Raw genomic sequence first — 23,452 nt, forward strand, 5'->3', positions numbered from 1 at the left:
ATATACTTAATTAAAGCGCTGAAAAGGACAGCTTATATGTGCCAAAAGCACTTCATGTAAATGCATTCATCTGGGTCCTTTTACTCCGGCTGCTCCAGAGGAATAAACATGCTGCTTTCAACGGCTGTTTTGTCTCCACAAAGTGTCTGTGAGGGGGGTCCAGTTCTGAACAGGCAACTGACTCAGTAAAGAAACACAGGTCTCAGCTGCCAGAGGGCTTGGAGTGCAAATGTGTGTGGGTGGGGTGGGAGGGTAGGAGTTCTAGATCCATGCTGTGAACAGTGCTCGGAGCTGTCCGCGGAGTGAGGGGAAGAAGTTGCTTGGATAACTGTGATGTCATTTGTATTGAGGTAGGACCTATAAGATCCAAGCAGGGACCCGTTGTGCTAGGCGCTGTACATACACATAGGGTGTGTCTAGACTACAGGGTTTTTTAAGAAAAAAATGACCTTTTTTCAAAAAACGTCACCTGCGTCTAAATCGAAAGAACGCGGCAATTTTTTCGACCGCGGTAAACCTCATTTTATGAGGAAGAACGCCTTTTTTTTTTTAAAGTTATCTTTTGAAAAAAGGCATTCTTGAATGCAAATAGGGCTTTTTTGAAAGAGAGCATCCAGACTCCCTGGGTGCTCTCTTTCGAAAAAGTGAGCCGCTTTTTTGAAAGAAGTAGTTGCAGTCTAGACGCTGTCTTTCGAAAGAGGCTTTTTCAAAAGATTCTTTCAACAAAGGCTAGTAGTCTCGATGTAGCCATAATGAAAAGACGCTCCCTACCCCACGGGGGCTGGACTGCATTGTGCGCTGGGTTTTTTGGGGGAGAAGGGCAAGAGGGTATTGGGGAGAGAAGGGGATAATACTTCCAACAATTAAGAGTAAAGTATGTTTTGACTTGTTAGCACCTTGGCTTCCCCAGTGCAGGCATCGTACAGCATTGCCTAGTGGGCTGTTAACTCAAGCCTCTGCATGCCAAAGCTCTGACCTCTCTCCTCTCCACAGGACTCGGCAGAGGACATCCACTCTATTGACAGCTGTGAATACATTTGGGAGGCTGGGGTTGGCTTTGCTCACTCCCCCCAGCCCAACTACAACCATGATTTAAACCGGTAAGACAGTCGAGAGGTGCAGGGCGATGCACTAAGGCTGTGCGCAGTGGGGCTCAGGTGGTCCAGAGCCCTCAAGGAGATTTTCTTGGAGCTAGGATCTGCTTATCCGCTTCCCTAGGTGTTCAGGGTAGGGATGTGAATAACTAGTCGAGTGTCCAATAAGCAAATGCTTATCGGATAGTCGGGTCGACTAGTCGCTTCTCCACCCTTGCTGCCTCTGTCAGAAAGAGGCAGCAAAGGGGGGAAGTGAAGGGGGTGCTTCAAAGTGGCAGTGCTGCATGGAGCCTGGGGGTAGACCCTGGGCTCCACGCAGCGCTGCCGCTTTGAAACAACACGTGCAGCCTGGGGTCAACTGGGTGTTCCCACACTGCACGCTGCATTTCAAAGCAGCAGCACCCAGTGGAGCCCGGGATCAGCTGGGGACTCCCCTGCTGACCTCGGGCTCCATGCGGTGCTGCTGCTTTGAAACGCCAGGGGAAGCATGGGGCCAGCGGGGGACTGCCCCATTGGACCCATGCTCCTCACAGCACTTTCGCCTTTGAAGTGTGGCAACAGTCCTAAGGCTGTTGCTACACTTCAAAGATGGAAGTGCCCCATCGACTAATCAAATAGTCAATGATAATTGCATTGACTATTCGATTAGTCAGTTACTTGAAATTTAACATCCCTAGTCCGGGGTTGTCATTTGTTAGGGGCTGGGGAGCAGTTGTCCCACCAGGCCTCAGTTTGCCAGGCTCTAGACTTTTTGTACGTTTGTCTTCCCAGGCCTTCCAATGGGGGAGGAGCATATGTGGGGGGAAGGGGCAGTTGTCCTGGGTCCTGGTGATTCAAAGGGGCCTAGAGGCCTGGACCCCTTTGAAGCACCATCAAAGTGCTGCTCCGCACAGCTCTGAAGGCTGGGCGAGGGGATGGTGTGCCCTGTGTATGGGCAGCGCTGAGGGCTGGCTGACCCAGGTCCCAACCCCTCTGCCCAAAACCCCATCCCTGCTGGGGGATGTGGAGCTGGAGCCCCCATGTCTCGCTCTCGGACCTCTATAGTATCAGTGACTCTCCAAATACCCCGTTGCAGTAGGTGTTGAGATTGACACAGGTAATGCATCTGCTTCCTTGTTCTGGGGGAGGCAGCAGAGGATCGTATTGTATCACACTGGTTTCCCATTCAGCCCCCTACTTCCCACACCCTGGGTAGCACAGCTTGGCTTTGTTAGGCCCTGCAGGGAGCCGCTTTCAGCCTTTGCAGACAGGAGCATGAGACCTTTGCAGGGAGGGGCTGCTGAGTGGTCTAAAGTTGGTGAGGGGCGTTTGCTGGCCTGCATGGAGAGCTTCTGTTCTGTGCAGTGGAGGTGGTTACGGGGATTCCAGTGTGTCAGCAGATGGATGGCCCAATTCACCACAGATCCACTGAGGAGCAGTCTGTGTTGCTGAAGATGGGATTTCCTTAAGTGTCCGTTGCTGGTGAGAACTATGGCTGTGTGTCTGGGGTCTTAAAAGGGTGTTTCCAGCTGGCTTGAAAATAGATGCAACTGAGGACTCTCTACGCAAAGGACTCCAGGACTCCTCCTCCTGCTTTTTGTCTTTCAGGACAGAGCTGCTGAAACTCCTGCTGACATGTTTCTCGGAGGCCATGTATCTCCCCCCCTCCTCGGACAGCAGCAATGCCAACCCCTGGGTGCAGTTCTTTTGCTCCACAGAGAACAGGTGAGAGGGAGTGAGGGCAGGTGGCAGATGCTTTGGGGTGGGGGACATAGGTGAGTTCTGCTCCCAGCTCTTCTCCCCAGTACACAGGATAGTTTATGCAGCTGAGGAGGTTTAGAATTTCCTCCCCCAGGCTAGACAGATGGTGGCTGTTTTTATGGCACATCATGTGACTCAGCCCTCTCCCTCCTGATCTGTAGTTGGCCCACTTCATCTACTTTGCAAATGATGGCTGCCCAGCACCCTGTGGGACAGGTCAATATGATCCCTGTGTTACAATGGAGAAACTGAGGCACAGAGAGGTGCTGTGCCTTGCCTCCGACCCTGGAAAAAGTCGGTTGCAGAGCTGAGGGTGTAGTATTCCAGAATCCTTGGTTCTCTAGCCTGTTCTCCAATGGCTGTTATTTCCTGCCTTTGCTCCCCTCCTCCTTAAAGTGGGCACCCTTGTTACAGTACCTGGTGCACTGTATTTGGCTGTAGGGGAATGCTGCCCCCTACTGGCGCATCTCTTGCATGACTTTCAAGCTGCAAAATGAGTGTTCATAGAATCTAGGGCTGGCAGAGACCTCAGGAGGTCATCAAGTCCAGCCTCCTGCCCAAAGCAGGACCAACCCTAACTAAATCATCCCAGCCAGGGCTTTGTCAAGTCCAGCCTTAAAAACCTCTAGGGATGGAGATTCCATCACCTTCCTAGGTAACCCATCCCAGTGCTTCACCACCCTCCTAGTGAAATAGTTTTTCCTAATATCCAACCCAGACCTTCCCCACTGTAACTTGAGACCATTGCTCCTTGTTCTTCCATTGGCTGTTCTGCGTTGGCTGTTTCTTTTGAGGCTACATTTCACAAGCTGGAGGAGGACAGCTGCATCCCTGTGTCTGGAGTGCTTCAAGGGTCCTGCCATCTTTCTTATGCTTTTTGTGTGTTGCTTTAATTGGAGAAGGGTGCTTCATTGACAGCGCAGGAGGCTGAAGGCCTTTACTTGGCCATAGAACACGTGCCCCCCATTCCCTTAGACAAGAGCACAGCAAATGTCCACCAAACAACACCATAGTCCTGACCTGGGCAGCCATTTACGAACCAGACTGGAGATTGGTTTCCATAGCACATTCAATCCTCCGCGTCTGCTGAAACTGACAATCCAGTTGTCAAATGAGGGCTGATTTTTGTGACGTAGACACTTGTCTCTGGGAACTAGACTGAGACCCCCAAACTCACTTCACCAGTAACACCTTTTTATTTGTGGTGGATTTGAGCTGGATTTGAACCAATATCTTGCTGTAGAGGTGAAAGGCTCAATAGCCCATTGCCAGAGCTCTGAGCCAGAAAGTCCCCATGTCCTGAATGCAATGGAGAGGGTCTCCTGCTGACACAGGGCTGCCCACACCTGCACTGGGGTCAGTGCAACATATGTTGCTCAGGGGTGTGGCTGGTAAGTTACACTGCAGAAATGTGTAGTGTAGACAGAGCCTAAATCTCTGGCATTCTCTTGCAGGCATGCCCTGCCGCTCTTCACCTCGCTCCTGAATATCGTCTGTGCCTATGACCCAGTGGGCTACGGGATCCCCTACAACCACCTGCTCTTCTCCGACTACCGGGAACCACTCGTGGAGGAGGCAGCCCAGGTGCTAATAGTCACTTTGGACTATGACACCTCCACCAGCTCAAGCCCTACAGTGGATGGCACCACTACCAGCACTGCCATGGATGATGTGGATGTAAGTTACACCAGGTTCCTCTTTCACCTTGCACTGCACCCCCCCATCTCTTTAATGTCTTTGCAGCTGGGTCTTTCTGCTGCTGCCTCCTATCTACCAAGGGCTTCTCTAGACTCATGCTTGTGTCTTGTCCCGGCTAGGGCACTCTTCCTACAGTATGTGGATGGGTCATGCTGGTGAATGATGCCAATATCCTCAAGTCCCTGAAGGCAGCAGTTCTCTCTTTATAAACAGCACAGGCAGTAGCAGCACAGGTCTCCCATGCTGACCTGAAGTGGCCCTCTTTAAGGCTACAGCAAAGTTCACTCCTCATAGTCCCATTTGGCCTTTCTGCTTCTCTCAGAGGCTAATTGAGGTGGATTTTATGCCATGGACAATGTGTCTACTAGGGCCCAGTCTGGCACAGTCTAACCTACTTCTCATGAGCAGCTGAAGAGCCATCAGGTGGTAGTGACTTTGGTCACAGTGGCTTGTAGTTTAAAGGCCCTTATTCCATTCCCAATCCCTTAAGCCATTCAGTCCCCTGGCATTTAGAAATGGGAGCATTTGGGCCACTCAGAGAAGCCGACTGTCAGAGAGCTGATGCAATTGTCACTAGCCCATGGCTCCAGTTAACGGGGGTGGTTTGGCTGGTGGCGATAGTGAGCATCCCCTCGCTGTGTCCTAAGACTTGGCTTCTCAAGGAAGTTCTGTTACTAAAACGGGGTTCTTACATTGTCTTTTAATGCAGCCTCCAGGGCCAGAAAACCTGTTTGTGAATTATTTGTCTAGGATACACCGAGAGGAGGTAAGGTGTTCCTTCATTAAGACCCTTCCTGATTGATTTCTTATGCTAACCTGGGCCACCACATGCTCGTGTTTCTTTACCCTCTCGGTTGTGTGTCCCAGGACTTCCAGTTCATCCTCAAAGGAGTGGCACGTCTGCTTTCGAACCCACTGGTCCAGACCTACCTGCCAAACTCAGCCAAGAAGATCCAGTTCCATCAGGAGCTCCTTGTTCTCTTCTGGAAACTCTGCGACTTCAATAAGGTGCAGATGAGCTAGCCCGGCATGAGGAAGGAGCCAGATGGCAAGAGTTGGTGTTGGTACTAGGGATAGGAATGGGACAGGAGCCTGGGGACCTTGTAATTCAGAGGCTGTCTGGGGAGTTCTCAGGTTGTGCCCAAAGATGGGTCTTTTTAGACAAGTGGAATTTCAGGCATTTAGGGGGTAATCCTGGGATGCACAGCATTGGTTGGGCTGGCCCCTGCTGAGAGGTGATCCTGTGACACAAGGAGTTAAGGCAGTGCTGGCTTCTGGAGAGTGGCTAGGGGAGATTACATGACGTGTGACCTCTCTTGGCATTGGCTGCTGCCCAGCCATTACTGGTGGCCATATAAACCATGGAGCTCTGGCTGCAGTGGTCCCTGAGGAGGCAAACATGGACTTGTTGATGTTCTGGCTGTGCTGGTCCCTCTGAGGGGTTAAGGGTGATCACTTGACAGATGGGCTCTGACTCCTCTGGCCAAGGATCAGGGTCAAACCCAAATGCCAGCAGGATTTAAAAGTAAAAGGATTAAATCTGTACAAGATGGAAAGGCTGAATTGCATCCCTAGAAGCAGGGCACATGCAGGCCTGGATGGTTAGGCCCAGCAGAGACGCTGCCCTGTTTATTATCTTGCCTTTTTTTCTCATCTTGTCTATCGTTTTGTCTCTTCTCATTACCTGGTGGTTGGGATCAGCAACTAAACATTCATAGCCACGTTTTAAAAAGCAGCCACTGAGGCTTCAGGTTTTGGGTGCTCAGCTTGAGGGACATTGAGCCTCCCAAAGGGAGCTACAGATTCTCAGCCCCTCTGAAAACCAGGCTCTAGCTAACTCAAGTCAGGCACCCCAAGCTAACAGCCGCTTCTGGAAAATGCCGGTCGGGGTGTGCCTCTTCTAGGATTTGAACGCACCTTTGACTGACTTGTCAGGGCTGATGCCCAGTGCTGGAGAAAGACCCAACCTGTCTGAGATCATCTTACGTCCTTCCCTCTCTTTCAGAAATTCCTCTTCTTTGTGCTGAAGAGCAGCGATGTCCTTGACATCCTGGTTCCGATCCTCTACTTTCTCAACGATGCCAGAGCAGACCAGTGTAAGTTCCGTATCTGCTGCTCCAAAGCCTTGGGCTGCAACGTCAACTCTCTCGAAGGGTGTCCCTGATCCAGTGTGTGTGGGGAGAGACAGTGGGCCCCACGTCTGCTCTCACGCACCACTAAATCAGGACTTACTCCACTGAAATTACTCCAGGTAGCTTGGTGTAAGTGAGTGGAGGACAAGCAGAGGCAACATGTGAGAGTGGCAGGAGGGGGGATGTGCCCCCCTACACCATGGATAGGAAGGGGAAGGGTCCAGAGCCAGCAGGTGAAGAGGAGTGACATAACCCTACCCAACTGTGCTCCCCCGGCTCCTTGCTGCATCACTTGAGGGAACAGGCAAGACCACCCCACTCCTACTCATCAGCAGGAAGTGGAGTGAGACAGCCAGGAGCTGGGGGAGTAGAGAGGGCTAGGGCCATACTGCTCTGCTTTCCCTCTCTGCTACCGGTGAGTGCAGGGGGCCTGACTCCTGCTGCCAGTGCCAGTCCCCTGATGGTCCCCTGGGCCGTGTCACTCGGGGGAGGGGACTTGGAGAGTAGGGGATGAGGCGGAGAGTTGTCCCAGCCCTCCCCTGGGCTAGGGGTGGCGGGGGAAGAAGTCATGTGGAGGGCATTCACATGCCTGGTATCCCCTCCCGTGTGTCTCCCACCTCCTCCGTGTCCCTCCTCAGCAGTAGCATCTCCCACCCCCTCCATGTCCCTCCTTAGCTGTCACCCCTGAGGACAAGAGTAGGTGTCTCCAATTTAGAGACTTGAGGCCTCACAAAGGACTTTCATGGGTTAAAAATGAGTCCAAGAAAATCCTTCCCTACAGTGGGGTTGACTTCAGGAATATTCTGGAGCCCACAGTGCTGGAAGCAGAAGACATGCGTTACCTTCCTCTTCCAGCTCCTTCCTGGATGCAGCAGGAGTTTCTGACAGTAGCATGTCTCCTTGCCCTCCTGTCCTGCTGCTGAAGATGGAGATAGGGTTCTCCCATACAGAGCCCATGTGTGGGCAGTTTAGTTATGTTCTGTCTTCTCCGTTAGTCCCACTCTGTAGCTTTTCTCTCCTCTTTGCCCTTCCTCCTTCATTGGCCAACCGGCTTCAGCATTGTGCTTCATTTGGCAGCTCGAGTGGGACTGATGCATATCGGCGTCTTCATCCTACTGCTGCTCAGCGGGGAGCGAAACTTCGGTGTCCGCCTGAACAAGCCTTACTCTGTGCGTGTGCCCATGGACATCCCTGTCTTCACAGGGACGCACGCGGACCTTCTCATCATAGTGAGTATGGCTCTAGCTGGCTTCTTTCCCCTGCCAGCCCCTGCTTCATCCAGCTACACTTCGCTGCTCCCTTTTCTGCCTTTACACTCAAATGCTGGCACACCGTAGGCCAGAGGTCCCCAAACTCTGGGGAAGCCCATTGGAACACAACTGGGGCTTGGGCCAGCCCCCATGAGGAGCAGGGAGGGAGCATCACCAAACTCTACACCTGGCTCTGGCTGCTGGCTCCGTGCACGGAGCCCTGTTCCTGGCCTTGGCACTAGACTAAGGCTCCACTTCCATTCTCACCCTAGTTATGGCGCCAGCCTCAGCCTCCTTACCCTGTCTGTGTTTCCCCCCTCCCCCAGCTCGCGGGGGAGTAAGAAGGGACATGAGGTAAAATGTTTGGGGACCACTCCCCAAGGCTGTCAACCATTGAGGAGCCAAAAAGACCTTAGTGCTGTTTTTTGGAGTTTCTGAGCATTAATGGGGTCCTTGCATCTTACTAAGGGAGATGCTCTTGCAAGGAGCATGAGAGGAATGGTTTTGCTAGAGGATGATTATTCCAAAGAACAGGGAACTGGTGAGGAGATGGACAGGTATCCCAAAGGAGGGGCGGGGAGTTGTGGGGTTACTTCCACTGGGGCAGAACTGATCCTTAGGCAACAGAAGGATGGTTTTGTGTTTAAAAATGATCTGAGAAAGTCATTTCGCTGCTCTGTGCCTCAGTTTCCCCAGCTATGAAAATGGGAACAATAATACTTACCTCCCCTCCCCCACCTTAGAGGGCTGTTATGAGGTTAAAGTCACTCATTGATATATACAAGCAGCTGGAGTACCGTGGTGCTGAGCACTGCAGAAATGCCCATAACCAAAGCCCAATGTCCTCTGGCAGCTGGGGCTGAAACTGCTGCATGCTCCATGGATTCTGTTGTGTTGTAGTACAGCAGGGTGGAGCTTGGGCAGCAGCTTCGGGTAGAATTAGAAAATGGAACCATGTACTAATTGTAAACGAATAGTCTAGTCAGTAACGTGTCCCCTCTGCAATTTATTGTATATTAAATGTAATATAGTTTATATTGCACCTAAATTGTCAGCGGGCTGCAGACTCTTATGTTGACAATGTATTACTGTAATGGAGGGAGAAGAGGGCAAAATGAAGTTTCAGCTGATTAGGGGGCAGTTGGGGCTTTTGGCACCTGGGGTATCATCAACGTCAGTTTGAGAGTGTGGAGTAAGTGCCTTAGCAGAGGTTGCTGCTAAAATTGGCACTGAAATTGTTACCGCATATTATTATTTAAATGACCATCACTAGGTTTCAGAGTTAACACCTTGTGTCACCTGCCTTATTCAGTTCAATCCCTCTTATTTCAGGTTGTCTGCAGTCATCAGGAAGATGGCACTGTATCAGCTTGTGCCCAAGATTGGTTTTTAATGGGGCCTTACCCATAAGGGCTGGAAAGGATCCTGTATAAATGAAGTCTTAGACTCCTGGTGTACTAGTCCATGGCAAGGCTGCATTCCATGCCTGTGTAATTGCATAGTACAGGGGCCCAGCCTAGGAATGAATGTTGTCAGAAAGCTATTAGTGTATGGGTGGGACTGGTATTCATGTGGATAGTTGTTTCAGTAGTGCAGCTGTGCTGGGTTTTTCCATTGCTTAAGTCTTTCCTTGCTGTAGGTCTTTCACAAGATCATAACCAGTGGGCACCAGCGGCTGCAGCCCCTCTTTGACTGCCTGCTCACCATCATCGTGAATGGTAAGCAGCACCTAGTAAAGCAGCCTTCAGCAGGAGGAGTTGGGTTTTCCTGGTGATTTGAGTATTGGAGGAACCCAACTGTTGTCTAGGTTTGGTAGCCTGGGCTGGTCTAGTTAAACATGTAGGCAGCATAGAAGGTGGCAGTGGTGGTCGGGGTGGGCAGGTGCTGCAGGGGGATTAGCCTGCACAGCTTTTGGGGTGAAGGAGATCTGGAAGTGGCCACCTTAGTTCCCTGCTACACTGGGGAGGTACCTGTGGACAGTGGAGCAGACAGCCACCCCGGGCAAAGTGGGGGTGGGGTGGCTCCACACTCCCAGAAGGGGTGATGCTGGGCTAAGGGCAGAAGGGACATGCCCCCCAGCCCTTAGTATTGTACTCTGACAGCAATGCAAAGGCCCTGGGGCGCCAGCTGCCACCTCTGCTACTGTATCACTGGGCTCCAGGGCTGCCCTCCGTCGGCAGGCCTGCTGTGGAAATGGGGCTGTGTGGGGTGAGTGCTGGCTGGAGTTAGGTTGCTCTTGAATTGGGCCTCTCCCCAGGAGCTGGGAACAAGCAGTGGCTCTGGAACACTGTATATAGTGGGGGGTACTGCGCTGTTGAACTAAACTGTATGCCCTGTATGTCATGGAAACCATATCAAACCAGTGGGTGCTGCTGCACCCCCAAACCCCTAGTTCCAGCATGCCTGGGAACAAGGTGTCCCAGCACTGCAGAGCGGTAACCTGAGCAAGGGCAAAAAGAGCAAAATGAAGCGTTTGCAACAGGACTGAAGGGGTGTAACACTAACTCTGCTTCAGCAGGGGGCGCCAGTAGCTTTCCATGGAAGGTAGCTGGATCTAATTGTAGCCAACCTTGTCTCTTCTATAGGATATTTATTTATTTATTTATTTTTAAAGAAAACCTATAGAGAGAATCTCTCTGTTCAAGTCTGTGGGGTTTTAGAGAGATTTCTGTATAGGACCCTGTTGGATTCATCCCTCTTACATCCCAAGAGTCTTGTCCATAAGGGGCATGTGGGCAGGCCAGTGAGGGCTCACAGTTGGACTTTCTCACCGATTAACCTACTGACACTGATACTGCCTTTTTCCACTCTGCCCATTCCTCCTCCTGCCCTTCCCACAGTGTCTCCCTACTTGAAGTCTCTTTCCATGGTTGCTGCCAACAAGCTGCTGCACCTCCTGGAGGCCTTTTCCACCACCTGGTTCCTCTTCTCCACAGTCCAGAACCATCATCTCGTGTTCTTCCTGCTGGAAGTTTTCAATAACATCATCCAGTACCAGTTTGATGGTAAGTGGCTAAAAGTGAACTGATCCTGATTTTGTTCTGCTGTGTCAGCCCATGGCGCACGAGGAGGAATGTCAGAGAAAATGTGACTCAGCGATACAAAGTTGACTCTCCTTTGCCCAAGAAAGATGGCGCAGAAGCCAAGTAGCGGTACGCTTGTCTAGATTAGAGAAGTTTGCACTGATAGAGCTACTCTGGTGCCAAACCCTAATGTAGACGCACCATGCTGGTTCAAAATGGGGCTTGTGCTATTTACCAGTACAAAGAAAACACAGGTGTAGACAGGGCCAGAGATGGATGATAGGGTGAGGCAGGGGCCTTCCCTTGAAGTGTAAGATGGGTACAGTGAGTGGGGCTGTGTGGGAATACCCAGAAACATGCGAGTGTTGGAATCAAACTGCTTGAATTGTTCAGCTTTGTAGACAAGGGAAGAAAACAGCCTCATATTTTTTGTTGATTTTTTTTTTTTAATGTGCCTACTACTTCTGCAGGCCCAGGTGTCTGGAATGTTCCTCACGTGGAGGAGAAACTCCTGATTGCTTGGAGGAGGTTGAATATTTACTGAATGAGTTCCAGTCCCTTCCACATGTCTCTAGATATCTTGTCCCCAGAGTATGATGGAATCATGCTGAAATGGAGTAGAATCTAATATCCTAGGGACTCCTGGACTTTCGTATTCAGAGCCAGTGCATTGATTTAAAAGATTTTTAAAAAATCTGGAAAAGAGAGCTCCATTTTTCTTAAAGGTGGCCTACAAGTGACTATTTTAACTGATGGAGTTGTGCCCTTGTGATGGGTAAAAACAGTCCAAAATGGGGGTGGGGTTGTATGTATGTGGTTTTTTTTAAAGTCATATTTTATTTTACCCTTAGAAATATCAGGCATCTTGATTCTGGTCTTCCCTGGTGTTGTGGATTGTTTTTGGAGGTTACATGTTGTGAGTGCTTAATCGAAGAGGGAGGGATGAGGAGTCATGAACATAGACAACCGTTCTCCAGAATGTTAACTAGGCACTTGAATTAAATGGGTGTTAGCACAAAATAATTTTCAACAGTTTGACTTAAAATCCCTTCTTCTCTCAGGCTATGTCTAGACTGCAAGCCTCTTTCGAAAGAGAGCGTCTAGACTGCACGTGGAACTTTCGAAAAAGCAAGCCGCTTTTTCGAAAGAAAGCACCCAGTGAGTCTAGATGCTCTCTTTCGAAGAAGCCCTATTTACATTCAAGAACGCCTTCTTTCGAAAGAGCACTTTCGAAAGAAGGCGTTCTTCCTCGTGAAATGAGGTTTACTGCCGTCGAAAGAAAAGCCGCGTTCTTTCGATTTAATTTCGAAAGAACGCGGCTGCAGTCTAGACGCAGGTGAAGTTTTTTCGGAAAAAGGCTACTTTTTCCGAAAAAAACCCTGAGTCTGGACATAGCCTCAGAGTATGTATACACTGCATGCTTATTTCGAAATAAACTATTCTGGAATAATTATTCCAAAATAGCTTATTTTGAAATATCACGTCTACATTGCAGGGAAGCCTCAAAATTAGTTTGAGGCAGGCTTCCCTAATGTAGATGTGCTATCTCAATTTAGAACCTTGAGGCCCTGGGTAGGAATAACTTAGAATGGCCCTGGTAAGGGGCTATTTTGAAATAGCAGAAGTGGAGCATCTACATATGCCTTATTACAAAATAGCTGTTTTGGAGCAGGCATTATTCCTCGTAGAATGAGGTTTACAAATTTCAGAATAAGCTGTTCATTATTTCGAAATTATTTCAAAATAACGGAATGGCTGTATAGATGCTCACGGTGTTATTTCAGAATAACGCTAGTTATCTCGAAATAACAGTACAGTGTAGACGCACCCTCAGTTACTGAAATGTCCTTCCTTGGCTCTCCTGATGTCATCATTTCACTAGTTCTCCAATCTCCATAGTGAAGATAAAGATTATATCAGGGTTATTTTTAGTAAAAGTCATAGACATGTCGCAGACAGTAAATAAAAATTCACAGAAACCTGTCTGTGACCTCTACTAAAAATAATGGAAAGGAGTCTGGGGAGAAAACTGAAGCCTGAGTCCCAGAGGGGAAGAGAACCTGAGCCGCACCACGGTAGTGTGGGTCCAGCACCCACTGCTACAGCTGCTGATGGCTCTAAGGTCTTTGCTGCAGCACCAGCAGCTGATAGCTCCGGGGTCCTCAAAGCGGCTCCAGCAGTTGATGGCTCTGGGGTCCCTGGTGCCTGCAGTGGCTCAGAACTCTGGGACTGATGGCTTGGAACTCCAGATGCTCCCCAGCCTGTAGTGGCTGGAAGATGCAGATGCCCTCTACCAGCCGATAGCTCTGACTTCACCACCCCAGGGCTGAAGTGGAAAATACCATGGAGGTTTCTGGAACTCATGGTATCTATGAACTTCATGATCTAATCATATTCTTAAACATATCTCAGGCCCTTTTTATCCACTATTTATTTTACAGAGTTTGTTTGATCAAGAACTCCTCCTAAATTATAAGAGCTAGAGCCTTCAAATGTGATATATGTCTTCCTCTTACTATAACTTAGAGCAATGTAAGGGTTTGGCTGTGCCAGGAAAACAGGATGTGCCTGGGATTGCTTCTCATAAAACCAGAAAAGAGACAGAATCATCAAATCAAGTACAGTCCTCAAAATTGACATAACTGAACAAATGTTGAAAGCAACTGAACCAAGTTCCACCTATGTTTTTCTCAATGAACTTTACAGGAAAGAGATACAATGGAGATATTTGCAGTATTGCTGTTTTGGCACAGCTAAATCAGTGCTTAAGATTTGAAAACTAGAAGAAAATGTTATCGCAAAACACATTGTCTATAGCCCTTTTTTGGTAAAACATAGCAAATGAGAAGAGTTTATAGGGATGAAGTAAAAAAAAATACCTGATGGAATTCCCATTTAAAACATAAACTAAAATAAAATGGGCAAAGTTTAACAATCCTTTTTAAAAGAAATAAATATTAACTGAAATAAAAATTAACTTCATAAAAGTAACACTGTATTTTTGAAAAATACAACCATTTAAATAAACATTTCCTTTTATTTTCCAAATATACCCCAACTTTTAATTGAGTTAAGGATCTGAGCAACACAACGTAAATGTACTAGTCTGTCATAAAGAGCACAAGTCCAGTTTCCACTTTGTCCCCTTTATTGGTGGAGGTGAGGCTTTCTGAACTGCGAGGTTCCCTGTTAATACATGTTGGGTGCATCTAGACTGGCAAGATTTTGCGCAAAAGCAACCGATTTTGCGCAAAACTTGCCAGCTGTCAACACTGGCCGCTTGAATTTGCGCAAGAGCACTGACTTTGTAATGTACAAAATCAGTGCTTCTTGTGCAAATACTTTCACACTCCCGCTCAGGAAAAAGCCCTCTTGCGCAAGAATCGGAGCTTTCTTGCGCAAAATCGTGTCTAGACTGGCCACGGATGCTTTTGCGCAAAAGCACTTTTTGTGCAAAAGCATCCGTGCCAATCTAGACGTGCTTTTGCGGAAATACTTTAACGGAAAAGTTTTTCTGTTATTTCCACAAAGTCATGCCAGTCTAGACGCAGCCGTTGGGTTAATGTGTTCCCACTGGGATGCCCAGCTTCCTGGTGGTAGATCATGTTAGAGATCTGAGAACCTTCCCTCTCCACTCATTTTGTTTCTGTGATTCCTAGGGAATTCCAACCTGGTCTATGCCATTATCCGTAAGCGGAACGTGTTCCATCAGCTGGCCAACTTGCCCACGGATGCTCAGACTATCCAGAAAGCTCTGCAGCGCAAGAAGAAGACTCCAGAGCCCATTTCTCGCACCAACTCCCAGGATGGGCTCTCCATGGAAGGGTCCCGCCCTGCTGCTCCCGCTGAGCCAGGGACACTGAAGACCAGTTTGGTGGCAACTCCAGGTCAGCCTTAGTTTACCTTCAGAATGGGGTTGGGTGAGGAGGGAGCCTTCTCTACAAGATGTGTCCAGGACTCAGCCTTCTCCTGGCTTTTGGAAAAGTCTATGGGTTAGTCTATGGGAGTGAGATGCACCCGTGTAACAATATTGGTTTAAAAATAATTAATGTTAAACTGGCACAGAAAGCGGTGGGCACTCTTAGGATCAGAGTGGCTTGATGCAATTTAGTCTAAATCAGTTAGGAACTGGTTTAGCTCAACTGAAATGAGCCACTCTGAGTGAAGAGCCTCCCACGTAGCCTTTTGCCCCAGTTTATCTGTTTGGATTCAAGCCTGCTATTATGCCAGTGACTGTTGTTCCTATAGACATGATCATTCCTTGCTCTGTGGGGAGCAGGGTGGGAGTGGGGGTTATGGCAAAGGGAGAGAATTTCAGATGGAAACACAGGTGCAGGGAATTTGTTTCTGTAGGTCAGGCCACTTTAAAGCTCTTGCTTAGACTTTCTAACTCCCTCTGAATTCAGGCATTGACAAGCTTACAGAGAAATCACAGGTGTCGGAAGATGGGACCATGCGCTCCCTAGAGCCAGAGTCTTCCCAGTCTCCTTCAGAGGGTAGCCCGGCTGCTGTCGTTAGTGATACAGAGTCCTGGAGCGGGGTAAGGCCCTATGCTCCTCTCCTGCATGGAAAGGTCTGTAAAATGAAACCAAATGAGTGAAAGTCTATGAACCCCAAAGAATAGACCCTGATAAAGTCCATACAAGGATGGCCTTCATCCCGGGGTAAAGTGTATGGTCTGAAGGTGGGTTGAAAGGCAGTAGAATATAAAAGCTGCTAGCCTTGCCTTCTTTCCCCACAGGGCTTAACTGGGACTAGTTCCACTGTTTGTGCTAAGGAGATGCTTCATGCTCTGTGAATCACCCTCGTGCCGGACTCCCAGGCCTTTGTGACAGTGTCAGCCAGCTCCTTTCCCATCTAGAACCACCAAGCAGTACTATTCCAGTTCCAGCAGAGCCAGTCTGCTCTTTTATTGTATGCCATTAAATCTTTAGTTAGCCCTTTCTGTGAAGCACTCCAAACCCTGAGGCGCTTTCTCAGGGCACACCTCATGTGGTCATACGGGGTTTGTCCCTGATAGGGAAGGAAAGGCATGTTTATAGACTTGGCTCTACTCAAGCACTCATTCCTAGTGCCCCAGGAAAATCTCCTAATTTTTGGTACAATCTTTCATTTTATTTTTGGGGAATTTCTTGCTATTTCATTTTATCCCAGGACTCTGCCCCCTGGCAGTGAGGTGCTGTGGGGGTATGGGTTGCTGAGCAAACCATCCCGCACCCAGGTTGTAGTGGCAATTCCTCTCCTATGGGGCTGGGGCTGGCTCTCTACTCTTGGCGAGACCTCATAATGCCACATTACAGTGCCCAGAGCAGGGAGCTGGGCCCCTCCCAGCCCCATGAACAGGAGCGACAGGGTCCACTGCTGTGTAGCCTTTGTTTTATGCCATTTCAGTCATTTTTCATTTTATTTTTGGTGGTTTGCATTTGAGAAAAGCATGATGTTCCTATCCTTTATTCACCACTGTGTTTTGCTTCCCTATGAACATTGCACCTCCAGCCACTAGAGGGCAAAACTATCTTTGCACAATGTGTGACCTTTTCCCAGCAACTGGGTTCCCTCAGCCTTGTTTAGTCAAACCCATCTGTATAAGCTCAACCCATGTAGAACAGAAGTGGGCAGGGGGCAGTGGGTTGGCATATGCTAGAACCTGCCTAGAGTGAACCTGGGTAAAGTAAAACTCCATCCACAGTGAAAGTAGATTTTCATACCTAGGAGCCCTAGTCACAAACCAGTAGCCCTGGATTGCCTTGGGGCATTGTGATACGCAGATTATTTCACACACAGGCAACCTCTGCTTACAGCTGTCCTGGAAAAACTGACTTCACTATAAGAATCTTAGACTGCTTTCAGTAACATTTGAGATGAACCAGAGTTGCAGAATTTGCATCCAGGTTTCAGCCTCCTCCTTGAAAACTGGCAGAGGTTCCAAGAGCTGGTCCCTGAAGAACTTTTCTGGGGAGACCCAGGCTGATCTCCGCTCTCCTTTAAAACAAATCCAGTTTCTTCCCTTTTCCCTTGGGAAGATGTCTGGGAAATGTAAACTGCTTTCTCGGTCTGAAAGTTTGTTCCTGATTTTCCTTCATGATCCCTGGTTATTCATGGCCTATGTCCCCTCATCCCCATGGCTGCCTAGGACAGGATTTTGAGACGTGTGAAACCTTCCAACATGGGCTCCTTGCTAGTTGCACAGGATCGAGTCCAATATGTGACCATCATGGGGTGCTGTGGCTAGGCTGCTGCTTATGTGCACTTGGGCTGCTGCAAAATCCTTTTCTATTGCTTGCTGGCTGCCTGCAGCTGAACAACTGCTATAGCACTGTAGATTTAGCAGTTCAAAGACACTGTGGTGGGCTAATGTGCTGAGCAAGGGACCCCCCCATCTCCTCTAATGACCGTGTCTGTGGCATTAGCTATATACATGCTTCGAGTCTGAGCACGTGGCTCAAAGGCAGGATTGGGGCATGAAGCCCAATCTTGAAGCCATCTACAGAGGCAAGCAACTACGTGCATGAGTCCAACAGGGCTATTTGCATCCTTAAGTGTTTGTAGAACTGGGGCAAATAGTAGACTTGATGGGATGAGCAGCCAAACCTAGGGAGTGGTGGGGTGAGAAAGGGTCGGAATTATAATAGTGTAGTCACATGGTGACTCAGTTTAGGCATGTTCCCCCTCCATGAATCCACGTTGATCCAGTTGGTTCAAACCATCTAAACAAAGTCAGCAGGGAACGCTTGAGTGCATCATGTCCTTTTTCTAAACTGGCTGTTTCCACACTGTTCCCGCTCGTAAGACCCTTAGCCCAGTAGCATGATGTTCAGTCTCCTTCCCACGCTGAGTTAAAATGCTCTGCAGAGCCAATTGCAGTGATTCCTTATCAGTGGGAACCATCTCGAAAGCATCTTTGTTTAACATATTGCAGCATAATTCCATCCAATGTCCCCTAAATATGTCAGCAGTGAACCTGACGCAAAGTGGTGGCGGGGAGGGGGAAGGGCTATAGGGGAAAGAGGAGGAGGAAGGGGGCCAGGGCAGGTCTGCTAAAGCAAGTATTTTTAGGAATGTATTTTTAGAAGCTTGATTGAAAGAGGGTGCTGACACTGAGCCATAAAGATGTTCTAACTGCAAACATTGTGAAACCACCTTATCATTCAGATGTTAAATAGACCAGAATAAATACATTTCTGAGAACTGAGATCCCCACCTTGTTTTCCTGATCCTCCCCATGCTCTCATAATGCTGGCTTTGGCCCTGGGTCACCAGGTTAGTTAAATACCTGTCTTTAAGCACAGGACTAGCTCCATCAAAGACAGCTTAAGTAGCTTGCAGAATCAAGGCCTTCATTCTCTAGGGTTCTGAGGAATTAGCTGCGCGCATAGTCAGACTTAACTGGAGGATCAGTGACATTCCAATGCCCGGCTGACCTGCCTGTCAACTCATGCAGGGATGGCTGATGCCTCTGTGAGCAGAGAGGGAGACAGTGACCTCAGGAATTGAGAACTGGTCCCAATAAACTAGTTGAGGGGGTGTTTATGCTAACCCCTAGAAATGACAATATAAAAGTGATTTGCAAAGGAAAATCAGACTCCTTTTTACCCTGTCCAAAGAAGGCCTGAAATAATTTTATAAAAAGGGTATTTGTCCAGCATTTTGCAATAGATATTCAAATCTAGTCTTCTAGGAAAACATGGCAGATGCGGAGTGACTAGAGAACTGGGAGGATTATGATAGCATTAGTCTCAAGGGAGTAAAACCAGTGTAGTTGAGAGGGGAAGAGGTTTGTTTAAGAACTATTTAAGAACATAAGACTATTTAAGAACATAAGAACGGCCATATGGGGTCAGACCAATGGTCCATCCAGCCCAATATCCTGTCTGCTGATAGTGGCCAATACCAGATGCCCCAGAGGGAGGGAACACAACAGGTAAACTTCACGTGATCCCTCCCCTGTCTCCCACTTCCAGGAAAACAGAGGCTAAGGCCACCATTCTTACCCTTCCTGACTCATAGCCATTGATGGACCTAACCTCCATGAACCTTTCTAGCTCCTTTTTTAACTCTGTTAAAGCCCTAGCCTTCACCGCATCCTCTGGCCAAGAGTTCCAGAGGTTGACTGTGACTTGGCCAAGGCTCTCAAAAGAGACCAGTGATTTTGAATCTGTATTTTGGTTTCTCTCCTAAGACACCCAGTCTCAGAAAAATGGATCCTGTTAAGGTGTCGCAAGTTGGTCACCAAAAATGGCGTCATCCCTCTTTTTTGTTTTAATCCATGTGTGACTCAAACCTTCTTTCCATATCAGAGAGAAGCAAAAACCAGGCCCATACTCATTTTCCCCCCTCATGTAAGTTCCCTTAACTAGTTGCCACTTCCTCACACAGTTTGACCCCTACTAAACCCAGGCCATTTCGCAGTTAAAGGCTAGTGCATTAGACCCAACAGTGGGCAATGAAATGCTAGTGTTGATACCTTTTCTCTGGGGACCTGGCCAGCTGCTTTGCATAGTGATTCCCAGGGTGGCCAGAAGGAAGAGAGAGGGTTCAGCAGAAAAAATACAGCTGACTATTCCATGCTTGTACTGACTTGGAGTGTATTTTAATAGGAGGTATCGCAGCCCAAACGGGACCGAAGGCGTCTGTCCAGTGCATCCTTGAGTGGGCAGTGGACGCCGACTCCTGACTGGGTGAGAGGAACGGGAATGGGGAAACGTCCAAGGAAGGGAACTGGGTAGAACTGCTGTTTGCAAAACTGGGATTTCCCAGCCGCGCCGAGATATTGCTGCAGACAGGTCTCTCTGCAGAGATTGCCACTGACTTGGGGCCTGATCCAAAGCTAAGAGATTGATTCCCATAGACTCAGCGCGTTTTGGGTCAGGCCTTGGGTCCGCATCCAGGCTTCTCTACTAATGTGATAGGCCTTACAAAGAGACCTTAGTCTGGATATATCCCTCTTCAGGGCTTCCCACTGTCAGGCTGTTTGTCCCACTAGATACACATCCCTCTTCAGGGATTTCCAAATCTGAATATTCAGCATATTGTGAGTAGAGATACTTGAGTTGCTAAACATTAAGGCTGTGTCTACACTGGGCCACTTATTCCGGAAAAGCAGCCGCTTTTCCGGAATAACTTGCCAGCTGGCTACACTGGCCGCCTGCTTTTCCGGAAAAGCAATGACGATCTACTGTAAAATTGTCAGTGTTTTTCCGGAAAAACTATGCTGCTCCCATTCGGGCAAAAGTCCTTTTCTGGAAAAACTGTTCCGGAAAAGGGCCAGTGTAGACAGCACAGTAGTCTTTTCCGCAAAAAAGCCCCGATCGCGAAAATGACGAAAAGCATCCTGCCAATGTAGACGTACTTTTTCCGGAAATACTTATAATGGAAAACTGTTCCGTTTTAAGCATTTCCGGAAAAGGGTGCCAGTGTAGACGTAGCCTAACACAACCTGTGAGCTAGTTATACCATCTTCTTGGGGCACCAATCTCATTGGGGGGCTTTTCACCCACAGGTGCTGTCTTGGAAATCAAAGCTGCCTCTGCAGACAATCATGCGGCTCTTACAGGTGCTGGTCCCCCAGGTGGAGAAGATCTGCATTGATAAGTAAGTGTGGGGTGTTACCTAAGAGGAGACTCAGGGGGTTGATTGGAGGCTGCCTGTGAGCAGCTAACGGATAGGAAGGGATCTGGGAGACTATCCAGGATTTTATTAGGGATGTACTTGAGTGTGTGCTTAATGTCCAGGAAATCAGGGTACTAATTAAAATTCATCTCTTTTTGTTTGTTTTTTTACTCTTGTACTTTCAGCTATATTTACAACCTCAGCAACTACCAGGTGCTAGAGCTCTCCCCAGACTTGCTGTTTATTTCATCCCTTATATAATCTCCTCTTTTCAGCAGGAGCAGCTCAGGAGTCTCGTCCAGAGGCCCCTTGTGTGTGTGTATCTGTCCATGCTCAGTTTGTATGTGTGTGTTTGGATCAGTCCTTTCTGCGGCAGCTGATCCCACAAATCACATCCGAAGATGTCATAGATGCTCACTTGTTCTCTCTCTCTCTCTCTCTCTCTCTCTTTCTCTCCCCCCCCCCCCCCCCCCCTTGCAGGGGCCTCACAGATGAATCTGAAATCCTCAAGTTCTTGCAGCATGGCACTCTAGTGGGATTGTTACCTGTCCCTCACCCCATCCTGATCCGCAAGTACCAGGCTAACTCGGGCACTGCCATGTGGTTCCGAACCTACATGTGGGGAGTTATTTATTTAAGGTAAACCAGCTAGATGCCCATCTAGGCCCATCTTTTCCTGGTAATAGAAAAGATTCTGTGCAAATTCATATCCTGTAAATCAAACTGCTCACAGCTTGGCTTTTTCTAGCCTCTCCCTCCCTCAGTTGATGTAGAACACTGGGAGAACATACAGCTACGTTAGGTCATGTCTTTTCCAGCAGCAGATGCTATAAGGAACTGTGTAGAAAAGCTGGCAGTGGGAGAGCACAATTGCTCCTGTGCCTACATCTCCAAGCAGGAGGGGTTGCAGGGAAATAATGGAGGAGCACTGCACTGCCTGTGTGGGCTCTTGCAAATCCTCCTGTCTCTGCCTTTATTCACAGGAGACACCACAGGGCACTGGGGCGGAGCTCACAGCCAGTGTTTCCTCTAAGTTTTTCCAACTATGAGCAGAGGGAGTTTTGGCTTGTGCACCAATACTGAGGTCACGTGCGCTGGTTTGGATGTGTGCTGCCGTGGCACCCCATTTTATTTATTTATTTAAATATTTTTACCTCGCCTTTCTATTTAAAATATTCAAAGTGGCTTACAAAAAACCACAATACAAATATATATAAAATTTAAAATATGAGACCCCAGAGGGACATAACCAGCTAAAACATATAGAGAGGAGGAACATGCACATCCAAATTCAACCATTAATAAAAGCACGAATAAAAAGGGCGGCTTTAGCCTGACGCTGAAACAACGCTAGCATTGGTGCCATGCTAATATCCCGAGGAAGAGAATTCCACAGCCTGGGAGCAAAAGCTGACAATGCCTTGTTCCGCGTAGATGTTAAACTTATCTCCACAAGTGGGGGAACACGAAGCAAAGCCTCCCCAGCTGACCTCAATTCCCAGGAAGGTTCATATGGGAGAAGACGGTCCTTCAGATACCCGGGACCCAACTCGTTTAAGGCTTTATAGGTCATAACTAAAACCTTAAATTGTGCCCGGAAACATACCAGAAGCCAGTGCAGCTGCCGAAGCACTGGCATAATGTGCTCCGTATAACTAGTGTTAGTTAAAACTTGAGCAGCCGCATTCTGGACCAGTTGAAGTTTCCGAAGGCTCTTTAGAGACAGCCCCACATAAAGCACATTTCAGTAATCCAGTTGGGATGTAACAAGAACATGGATCACTGTGGCCAAGTCATGCTTGTTCAGTAAGGGTCGCAGCTGGTGGATCAAACGAAGTTGCCCAAAGGCACTCCTGGCCACCGAAGAAATCTGATTTTCAAATGTTAAAAAAGGGTCTAGGACAGTGGTCCCCAACGCGGTGCCTGCGGGCGCCATGGCACCCGCCGGGGGATTTCTGTGCGCCCGCTGAAACATCTGGGCTGGCCCCGCCCCCGGTGCGTGGCACATGCATGGTGCCGGCTCCAGGCACGGGATGCATGGGCGGCCCCTCCCCTGGGCGCAGGGCTGGCCCGAGGCGCGTGGGTGGCCCTAGCCCTGGCCCCAGGGCACATGTGCGGTACCGGCCTGGGGCGCGTGGCTCGTGGGCGGCCCCGGGCGCGTGGCCCATGCGCGGTGCCAGCCCGGGGTGTGTTGCCGGCCCTGCCCCGGGCGCGCAGCACATGCGCAGTGCCGACCCCGGGCGCATGGCTCGTGGGTGGCCCCGCCCCTGGGTGCGCGGCGCGTGCATGGCCCCGCTCCCATGTGCCCGGCACGTGAGTGGCTCTGCCCCCAGGTGCCCGGTAGCCATGCAACGTTGGGGACCACTGGTCTTGAGGACTCTCAAGCTGCGTACTTGTTCTTTCAGGGGGAGAGTAACCCCATCTAGAACAGGTGCTATGCCACATTCCCGAACAGATCCCTCCTGATCCACAGGACCTCAGTCTTATCTGGGTTCAACTTCAGCTTATTTGACTTCATCCAAACCATCACTGCCTCCAGACACCGATTTAGATCAGTCACCACCACACCCGGTTCTAATGTCACAGGAAAATAGAGTTGGGTGTCATCTGCATATTGATGGCACTGTCCTCCAAAACTCCTTATGATCTCTCCTAGCGGCTTCATGTAGATATTAAACAGTATAGGAGACAAGATGGAACCTTGTGGGACCCCATAGCATAATCGCCACGGGGTCAAATAGCAGCCCCCCAGCTCCGTATAACTAGTGTTAGTTAAAACTCAAGCAGCTGCATTCTGGACCAGTTGAAGTCCTTCTGAAAGTGTCCTGACAGGTAGGGCCGGAACCACCGCAAAACAGTGCTTCCAATACCCAACTCTGCCAAGCGCCTCAGAAGAATATCATGGT

General features: G+C 48.9%; 1 protein-coding gene across 2 annotated transcripts in view; it reads left to right on the forward strand.

Annotated features, from left to right (window-relative positions):
* Nucleotides 1-23,452, forward strand: part of HID1 (HID1 domain containing) — a 60,990-nt gene that overhangs the window by 32,907 nt on the left and 4,631 nt on the right. The window contains exons 5-18 of one of the 2 annotated variants that reach the window (XM_075903704.1): nucleotides 994-1,100; nucleotides 2,682-2,798; nucleotides 4,289-4,511; nucleotides 5,242-5,298; nucleotides 5,400-5,540; nucleotides 6,538-6,628; nucleotides 7,742-7,893; nucleotides 9,554-9,632; nucleotides 10,755-10,919; nucleotides 14,597-14,824; nucleotides 15,344-15,510; nucleotides 19,535-19,615; nucleotides 20,437-20,528; nucleotides 21,027-21,185. In XM_075903704.1, the coding sequence (XP_075759819.1) occupies nucleotides 994-1,100; nucleotides 2,682-2,798; nucleotides 4,289-4,511; nucleotides 5,242-5,298; nucleotides 5,400-5,540; nucleotides 6,538-6,628; nucleotides 7,742-7,893; nucleotides 9,554-9,632; nucleotides 10,755-10,919; nucleotides 14,597-14,824; nucleotides 15,344-15,510; nucleotides 19,535-19,615; nucleotides 20,437-20,528; nucleotides 21,027-21,185 (1,859 nt within the window). The remainder of the gene's footprint in view (nucleotides 1-993; nucleotides 1,101-2,681; nucleotides 2,799-4,288; nucleotides 4,512-5,241; nucleotides 5,299-5,399; nucleotides 5,541-6,537; nucleotides 6,629-7,741; nucleotides 7,894-9,553; nucleotides 9,633-10,754; nucleotides 10,920-14,596; nucleotides 14,825-15,343; nucleotides 15,511-19,534; nucleotides 19,616-20,436; nucleotides 20,529-21,026; nucleotides 21,186-23,452) is intronic. The other variant, XM_075903705.1, reaches the window with a different exon arrangement.

Source organism: Pelodiscus sinensis, chromosome 20 (assembly GCF_049634645.1).
Source record: "Pelodiscus sinensis isolate JC-2024 chromosome 20, ASM4963464v1, whole genome shotgun sequence".
Classification (NCBI taxonomy): domain Eukaryota; kingdom Metazoa; phylum Chordata; order Testudines; family Trionychidae; genus Pelodiscus; species Pelodiscus sinensis.